Source organism: Harmonia axyridis, chromosome 3, assembly GCF_914767665.1.
Source record: "Harmonia axyridis chromosome 3, icHarAxyr1.1, whole genome shotgun sequence".
NCBI classification, from domain to species: Eukaryota; Metazoa; Arthropoda; class Insecta; order Coleoptera; family Coccinellidae; genus Harmonia; species Harmonia axyridis.
In genome coordinates this window covers 37,746,198-37,756,282 of record NC_059503.1, presented here as the reverse complement: position 1 = coordinate 37,756,282, position 10,085 = coordinate 37,746,198, and the positions used below count along the sequence as shown (strand labels likewise).

Below are 10,085 nucleotides of genomic sequence, written 5' to 3'. Positions count from 1 at the left end.
TCAGTCGATGGCACGCTGGTGGAGGGTTGTGGTTCTTGAGCGACAGTACTTGTTTCTGGATTAGATGGCACATTTACCGAATTATTTGAAGCATACATTGAATGGCCATATACCTGGCTTTTCAAATCCACTTGTGATATTTTTGGCGGTTGAAGAATTGTAGAAATATTTTCACCAATTTAGGAATAATATGAATGTTGATCGTTTTGCCTGGATTCGACATATGCCAATTAAGGAACGCTATTTTCAACTTTTCCTTGAATGCGCCGAATACTCCAACGTCTAAGGGTTGCAATCGATGACTAGTGTGCGGCGGAAAAGACACAACAATAATGCAAATGTTATAGCCTCTAAGCTGATGTGGATTTCGTGATTATCACATAGCAGTAAAATCGGATGCTCGTTAGAGCTCAGTGTGTGTGCCTGAATGTGTTTTAATAATGAAACAAATATGCCCGCATTTATCCACCCACTTCTATTAGCAGCTCCGAGGCTTCCTTCGGGCGCACCTTCAAGAAAGTGCACCCGTGGAAATACAAAAAGCGGAGGGATAGTATTTCCACTTGCAGCAATAATACCACCAAATGTTATCAATTCGCCTCTTTCCGCTGACACGATTTGTCCCACTTGTTTCTGTGATTTAGGAGCCAAAACTTTTTAAAGTTTTTAAAACAGTAGACACGCCGGACTCGTCAAAGTTGAATATCCTGTCGGCAGCAAAATTATGTCGCTGTGATACATCAGCAAAATTTTTATAGAACTCTTGGACTGCATTCTTATTGAACGCGAATGATCGAGCAGCGCTAGTGTTTTCTGGCTTTCGCAGACTGAGGTTGGCGTTTCGTTCCCTGTATTTACGCATCCACTCTAAGCCAGCCATTTGATTTTCGTCCCACTACGCTGGATATTTTAAATTCAACGCTTTCGCGTATTCGTAGGCAAGTTTCCGAATTTGTACTTTCGTTAGCCCATAATGCATTTTGCAGCAATGAGTAATATAGTCATTTAAGCGTGCCTCTTCTTCCATGGAGAAGACTTGTAGACTCATGAACTTTGAATGGAAAGTTCGTAAGGGTACATCGGCGTTAGAGCCATCTTTAAATTTCTTGACTCTGCTTTCCAACTTTCTTGAATTATATCATCAATTGGTAACTTCATAGACTCTTCATCCACTTCTTGAGTACGCGTACCCTTTTTTTATATTTTCGCACCATGATTCTGCAATAAAATATTAATTATAGGAAAGTATAAGGTTGACTTAATAAAAATATCTCATTCTGTTAGAAGTAGAATGTAAGAAGATATGTAAGTATGCTGTCTGTGCGATAATTTTAAAAGATACTAGGTATATTTTATTTCTTAAATATTGAATTTTGATATACTGGTGGTTGATAAAATCTAACGAGGAGTATTCGTACGCGTACGAATGTAACTCGCTTTCGGCACCACCAGCAGCTCATTCTTGAGCTTCTGCCTCACCTATTTGAGGATCATTGGGTCCCCTCAACCTGTTAAAAAGCTGGGCTAAAGGAACATCATCTTTTGGTTCGTCATTATCAGTGAGAAATTCAGGGTGCAAATTCTTCCATGATTTGTTAATTAGCGATGTCTTAACATTGGCCCAGCAATTAGCCAAAAGAAAAACTGTATCCTTTAAAGTTATCGATTTTAATGAGTCCATGAGGTTTTCAGAACATAATGCAAGAAAGTTAACCAAAAGTGGTTTGCGGTAATTTAACTTCACATTTTGTATAACGTTCTGATCCATTGGTTGTATACACGCCGTGGTGTTAGATGGCTGGAACATTGCAAAAATGTGGCCGTCTTCAGAGACAAGTTCATCTGCTGATGGATGCCCAGGACAATTATCCAACAATAACAGTGCCTGAGGAGGCAAATTAACAGACAAAAGATGACGGCGGACCGCGGGAACGAATTCCGTTTTAAACCACTCAAGAAACAAGTCTTTCGTAACCCAAGCATTTTTTTGTGCCCGATAACAAACAGGAAGATGTGTTGATTTAAATGCCCGTGGGTTTTTTGATTTTCCGACAACAAGCAATTGAAGTTTATGAGTTCCAGCCGCATTTGCGCAAGGCATGAATGTCACTCTCATCTTCATCATTTTCCTTCCGGAAGCCGTTCTAAAACAAACTGTTCCTGTCATCATTTATGATTCAATATCTGCAACTTTCTTGATTTATTATTTTTTCTTTTGTTACTCTCAGCAGACTGGAAATTTCTATTTGCATATTTTGTGATGTAATAAATTCTCATTCTTATAAATAAATGTATCAAATATAACTGAGGAAATTCAGGACAAGGGCGTGTAACCTCCAAATTTTGTTACCTCAAAATTAAGGGTTTTACCTGAACTACCTACTTAGGTATCCGCGGCTTGCCTCAGTGGAGACGGGGGGGATTCTTCAAGATGGTAAGATATAATAGTTGATAAAATGGGCGCCAGGTAAATTTCTTCCCGAAAATACCCTCTAGTCAGAACAAACAACTCTAAAATTTACCAAAAGAGTGTAATGATAGAAAGGTTTATACAGGTAGCCCAAGATACAGCTGCCAATTGGCGTTGACAAGAAATAAAAGCAAATTGGTCGCAATTGAACGATAAGGAGGGGGTCACTGATACACAACAGTGAGAAAGTGGAAATGAAATTGAGGAAATCAAATATCAACCGCGTCGCGTCGCTTGAGCTCAGGCGCATGCGCGTAGTATGGTAACAATTTATGCGGAATTATTCTTTAAAAAAAAAAATACGTTCAATCTGTACCTTACAAATGAAATAATTGTTGGTATATATAGGCGATATGTCGTCAGACAATGAGGATTGTAATCCTACTAATGATAACTTTCTCTATTTGCATGAAAAATAACCTTACTTGTAAATATGAAATATGAAAATAACCTAAATTGTAAATGGTATATCGAAAAAGGTAACGAAATAATCTTATCTTCATAAAACTGAAACTCTTCGCAGTTCGAACCTGCGTGGTAATAAAGTTCTTCACAAATAGTATATCAGTAAAAACAGATATTTCAACAGTCCAGAACTTGCGTTAAAATCCTCAATAGTCCGCAACTTGATGATTCTCCTCTCAGGAACTACTCCTCTATACTTCCCCAATCTCCTCGATTCCAAGTTGGCTGTCCCTTGAAATCGATCTCCAGAGTTGTAGATAACTCAGCGAAAATCTCACAGGACTACGCAGAAACGTGGTGCTCCACTAAGACGTTATGACACAATGACGTTCTACTAACACCCTGTAGATAAGGAGTGTAAATGAGATTTCGACAAAGTTAAAGGGTTTAATCTTTATCACGTAGAGTAAAAATTGACCAATATCAAACAATAGAAAGAACGAGGAACTTTTCAATACATACCCAGTTGTTCGGGGGCAGTCAATTAGACTTCTTTTCCACTGCGTGGAATTTTTCAGTGAATTCCAACCAAATTTCACCAAATGCAACCCAGTATAACTATCGAACAGGAAATATCAGATGGTGAGAGGCATTGCAGAACTACTATATACTATATACTACGAAACATACCTGATTGACGAAAATTCCAAAGATCACCACATGCAATTAGAGCAGTAGAATATTCAAATAAGTTTCCTTCGAAAAAAATACGGAAAATACCAGTTACTCCAAAACGAAAAAAGGCTTGGATTGTGAATAATGCACAAAATACGATAATCGAAATAAATCCCACAATGGATGACTCTGAGTCAAGAATTCGAGAAATCGCAAATGATACCATCAGCTCCTAACCAAAATTTTCCATAATGACAGAGTCCCTGGCCCGTCAATTTTTTCCACTCGAATAATTGTGATCGACAGTTGTCACCGGTAGCGCTAATGTACGCAGAACGAAACATAAACAATAACATTAACCTATAAATTACGGAAAATTCCAAAACAAATTTGAGCACGTAACAGTTCAAAAGGTATAATTCCCAATTTTTCAAATAACTGCTCAGCTGGTCTTCCTAATGCTACTGATGCTGTATTTTCTATCAATGTTTTCTCCATCAATGAAAAATATTACACAAAAGAATCTTCTGGTGACAGCAATTTTCCATAGTTTCCTCCTCCTCTTCCATATTTAATAGCATCCCCTAAACAGGCGCGGATCCAGGATCCACTTTTGGGGGGGGAACTTTTCGATACTTCCGCCATTTTGGGACGTCATTTTTTTGCCGTTTATTAATATGGGTTTTCAAAAAATGTATTGAAGATGAAATGAATAGAATAAAAAATGTCCCCATACATTTACTTGTATTTTCAAATTATACACTGTGTCCGTAAAGTATGGAACAAATTCATTTTTAGCTAAACAGACCATTTTAAGAAATAATCGTGAAACAAGTCGATTTTTTATTTTAATTTACTGTATTTTGAAATAATAATCTAATATACAGGGTTAATTACTTTCGAGTAATGACGTCACCGTCATTTTTTTCAAATGGAACACCCCCATTTTGTCTCAATTTTCCGATTACTCTAGCTGGGCTGATTCCAAAAATGTATCACATTTTGATTCCAATTGGTACAGGATGGACAAAAATACATAGTTTTGTATTCCAAAACTGTATCACATATTGATTTCAATTGGTACAGGACCAATTGGAAGTAACATGTGATACATTTTTGGAATCAGCTCAGATAAAGTAATCGGAAAATTGAGACGAAATGGGGGTGTTCCATTTAAAAAAAATGACAGTGACGTCATTACTCGAAAGTGATTCACCTTGTATATTAGATTATCATTTTAAAATACGGTAAATTAAATTAAAAAATCGACGTGTTTCACGATTATTTCTTAAAATGGTCTGTTTAGCTAAAAATGAATTTGTTCCATACTTTACGGACACAGTGTATAAAGTAACAAAGTGTATTAGTTTTTTGACATTTTCTATGTCACTTGTGTTCAGTAGATTATGTCATTTAATCATAGAAAGATACAAGCTTTTACTTCAAAATGGACCACTTGAAATGACACTAGGTTCACTCTTTGTTTTCCAGATTTGGAGTTTGATTTTTTCAAGTTTTTTCTCATAGCACCTGTGCTTTACAAGATATTTAACTTGAATTTGGCATAGATATTCTAATTTAAAGTTTTCATCATGTGATACGAGTATACTAATTTTGAATACAAATCTACAGGGTGATAGTTTTTCTGGAACAGTGCCCGCTCTTTTCCTCCAGAACTTTTTTTGGAAGACTACAGGTAGTTTAGAAAAATGTTAAAAGAAACTTTGATCGAGTACTACACTTTTTGGATTCTTGTAGTTCTGTCCTATCTGCTACTGATTTCTAGAAAAAAATTTCAAACTATTCTCTAGTACCTAATACTCAGAAAAAGCCAACTTATAACGAAGATCCAGTTAATAAGCTATGATGAATAAATTTTATTATAATTTTTGATACTTATTTACCGCATCTGTAGCGAAGATGAAGAAAGATTTGATAAACTGGTATAATCATCACAAAAAAATAGATTACAAGACTTACAAGAAACACTCTGTATCTCGAAAACAAAGCGTTAACGGGCCCATATTTATTGGCCTTTCTTATTATCCAAGGAATCTCTCATATTCCTTTATACCTCCAATTTTAGCAATCCATTCCTATGATTATTCAACAAAGCTAAATATTTCTCATGATGAACAAAATAGGAAATATATTGGCAAGTAGGCCTGCTTTTATTGAAGATCATATTTCAGGTCCTTTTTTCCAAAGTACTAACAAAGAGGAAATATTTCGCATGCACGTGTTATTATTCTTTCATAATTGTCTTTTTTTATTGCCATCCGTTCCAAAAGACTGCATCGTAGGTAAACCTCGTATTGAGTAGGTAACTCAAAACATCATTACACCCGAATAAGAGGAATAGATAATGTTAAGGGTAGGCGGAGGGCCTCGACCCGATATAAAATAAATATTCAACGTCTTGTTATGTTTCATGTGATAAGTAAAAAAAAATCACTCAGGAATTGTTTTGTTGATGGAATTCTGAAAATTACAGGCTACCAATAATCATGGCCCCGGGGAAAATCACACTCGCCCCCTCCTCTCTCGACGAACTAAAAGGCTAGCGTAAGGCGGATAAACTAATTTTTTATTGCAGATTTAGATTCAACGTGATTTGAAATGCAAAAAGCCAAAGTTTGAGGTATGATTTTAATAAAAATTTGTTCGATTCCAGATGTTACTACAGCACCATGTCAAAAATTGTTGCATTGGTAGAATTACATTCATTTAACATTAGTTGAATACCAATGAAATATTTTTATCTTTACCATTATACAAACAGAGGTTTATATTCATATTGGGCAGGTGAACAAAAATAAGAACATCAAAGCCTTGTTGAGACTAAATTTTTCCTAGTACAATACAACAATTATATTTTGGGGTCACAAAAAAATTTCACAATATACAAATTAATAAATAGAAAACAACTGCTTATTCTGGTCGTCTACACTCGTAGTAGGTATTCATATATTTTTCCCTTTCCCTCTTCTTGGGGTTCATAATTCTGATTGGTGAATTGAAATTAAAAACAATTGCTGAAATATCAGAGATAACGCCTGAAGATCTATACCCATCAAAGAAGCCACACTTCACACAAAAATAGATGGTTTGTCAAAGAGATACCGACAAGATTTATGAAGCGCAAAAAAACTCTTGGAAATCGGGGTAAGCAGAGAATCACATGCCGACGCGCGACAGTAATATTTATGACCCAATTGCGGCATCTTTGAACGTGTACGTGTTTATTGCGGAACGTTTGAACCTATATATTGGTCCATATTCATATTATTTCTAACCTTATTGCATTTCCATTCCGTATCCGTACTTTCAACATCTTTGTTTCAGAAATTGCGTCAAATTACATTTTTGCTTGATCTTGTAATTATTTGAGCCTTAGTATGTCAAATTCTAGACGGGCCGGCAAATTTTAAGAGGTGCCCGGGCCATTTGGGGGGGGAACGTTCCCCCAGTTCCCCCCCCGTGGATCCGCGCCTGCCCCTAAATATATATAAATCTTATTAACGAAAAAAATATTCAGAAGAAGTACCTTTAAAGTGGCTAAACAAGTTGGTAGAATCCAATATTTGATTTGATCTTGAATATTCTTCACAAATCAAGCAGGAATGCTTCTTCAGGCATTTTCGCAGGAGGTACCCACTGATGTAATGCTCAACATTTTTTGAAGGTAAATCATTCCTTCTGAAATCTGCATTTGTTATCTAGAAATCAATAAATAAATAACTAAACAAGAATAACAACAATACAATGATTCACTCACCAGGCATATTTAGAACATGCTTAAAAAATAAATCAACGAAAAAATATTGAATCAATTTAAGAGGTACATAAATCTGAAAAAGAAAATGATTTTCTGACGAAATAATATACCCCCCATTCATTGATTCAATTAAAATGTTTGTTGATTGTTAGAACAAAAATATAATTCTGAAAAAACCCTATGAAAATAAAAGCAATTCGGGAAATAACAAAAAATGTATAAAAATGCAGCCCTAATGGTTGCATCAACCATCTGTCAAGGGCTGTATACCTTATAGATGTTTTTCTTAGGAAGCATAATTTTCGGCTCCAGTGGCTCTGGTACTACTTTTATCAGGCCCATCAGGAGTTTGTCAAAATCAGCAGCACAATTAAATGTGTCTGCACAATCCAGTAAATCCATACAAGAAAATTTTTTGAATGCATGCATAAACTGAATTGGTGTTGGATTTATTGAACTGCCTCCTTGCTGCCTTATCTTACCGAAGAAATTTTCAAGGCAATCTTGGTTTAATCGCCTTGTCCTGATTTGATGAAGTCCCTCTGCTTTTCAAGTTTTCCCAAAGACACATAACACTTTTAATTGTAATCTGAAAACAAGTTATGGATTTAAATGTTCCTGTTATATTTTTCTTACCTGTGTTTGTTTTTGAGAAAACTTTCATATTTTTAAACCATCCAACATTGTCCTAAGGAATTTTTCCTGATATCCAGTTCCATTGTAAGGTTGCTTAAACTGGTTAATTGTGGTTGTTGAACTAGAATTTAATATATCAAAGACTTGATCAAATTTCTCCAGGAAAGATGCTGTGCTTGCTGCTGATGCATTCATTTGACCGTTTGCTATGTAAGTAGATATAGCTTGAAAATAAAAAGAAAATATTATTCACAATCAAATGTGTATTGTATTGTTTGCTATTCAATAATATTTCACCTGCAACTACTGTCGAACAGAATACTTGAGTAGCATATTTCACCTTTATCTTCTGGAAGTAATTTGGATATACATGTGCATCAATTAATTTTTGTCATTTTCAAGTCCTTTTCTTTTTCTAATTCATATAATTCTTCGATGTGTTTCCATCTTGCTATCTTTCCTTCAAATTCCACTTCATATTTCAATAATACATAACTCATGCACTTCATTAAATGTGAGACGTCAAATGAATATAGCAATTCCTTTCCATTCATATCAAATTTAGTACATTTATCAGTTACACCTAAATTTTTTGAAAATGCAACAAAGTTAGAGCCCAAATCAGACACTAGGACTCTTGCATCAAGTCCTATTTCAACCATTTTGTCGATGCAATCTCCAATAATTCCACTCAGGTCTGTTGAACTACAGGATGTATTTAAAAAATAATATCCTAGTGGCTGCTTCCAATTATCGTTTATTCCTCTTGCCATTAATACTAAGGCATTTTTTGCTGGGAAATATTTTTTTCTTTGCCTGAAATAAAAAGGTTTTGTAAAAACTTTTTCTATATACATATATCAAGTATTCAGCAAATGGAAAAATTCAGCTCTCAATGCTAACCAATATTGTGGAAACCCACAATTTCATCATTTTTCGTATCATATTGCAAATTTGCTTTGATCGATACTTCATCCATTACTAAAGCACACATCCTATCTTCTTTACTTTCACCTTCTAGTCGCCATTTGAGACTTCTGAATATAAAATCAATTAAACCAGTTCCTTTATGAATATTCTCTGTCATTCTTCTCAATGTAGATACTGATGGAAAATTATATATGGCAACCATTATTTTATAAATTTAAGGCCCGAAATAATATAATGAAAGGGCATGCTGTTTAAATTCCTTGGTATATCTTCTTCCTTTTAGATTTTTATTATTGAGATCACTGATTATTTTGGCTATATTTCCAAATTTTTTTGGCAGATGAATAGACTGTTTGAGGTTGAATGTCTTTAATTTCATTCTTTTAATTTAATTATCCTTTGACTGAAAAATAAGGTTTTTTATTGACTATATATTCTCCAAATGTATAACTATATTACCTCAATTAGATGCCTCAACTTTCTTTTTCTTGGTGTTTGGTGAGATAATTCTTTAGTTGTTTGAGTTTCTATATGTGCAACTCGTTTTCCTTCGGTTCCCATTTTATCTTCTGTTTGGGTTTGAACATCTATTCCTCTTGGTTTTTGGAACAGATTCAATGTTGGAATTGCATTTTTCGATAAATAGTGATTTGTCACTAGGTTGGCATCAAAGTGGGTACTGCATATTTTGTTATTTGAATATAACAACATTGCATCTTTGTTCATTATTATGTCATCACTACAAGCCAATTTTCATTGCATCACTCGGTCCTTATAAACTGGATTAGGAAATCTGAAGAATCTTATGGAATTCGTAGAAATCCCTTGATATCTTGCTTCGTACATATTTTACCTTGATCGGCTTCCATATTTACTAATTCCAAATATATTATAAATAATAAAATATTTAGTTCCTTTGTTGTTTTAATTCAAAGAAATATATTTAATGTTTTTAAAAAACAGGTATTTTGAATACTTTGTTAAATTTTGCTTGGTATTTAATATTCAAAGAGAATAGGAGTTGAATATAAGCAGTCGGGTGAATTCAAAAATTTGAATGGGTGAATCTGACAAATCACATGCGTTTTGAACCTTTTAGAAAGAGTGGGAAGTTCGGTTGTTTTTGTCATTTTTTTACTACAGTAGTTCATAGTGAAACTCAAGGTCAACGAAACGCCGTACCTAAAATGC

The 10,085-nt window shown here is 34.6% G+C and overlaps 1 protein-coding gene across 1 annotated transcript; it reads right to left on the bottom strand.

The window, feature by feature from the left end:
* Window positions 1-489: 489 nt before the first annotated feature.
* LOC123675295 lies at window positions 490-9,620 on the bottom strand. Its single transcript, XM_045610642.1, has 4 exons — window positions 9,354-9,620; window positions 7,098-7,269; window positions 4,065-4,134; window positions 490-2,341 (listed from the first exon to the last, which is right to left on the bottom strand). The coding sequence occupies exons 1-4, from the start codon at window positions 9,618-9,620 to the stop codon at window positions 2,167-2,169; spliced, it is 684 nt and encodes a 227-aa protein (XP_045466598.1). The 3' UTR covers window positions 490-2,166.
* Between the last annotated feature and the right edge of the window lie 465 nt (window positions 9,621-10,085).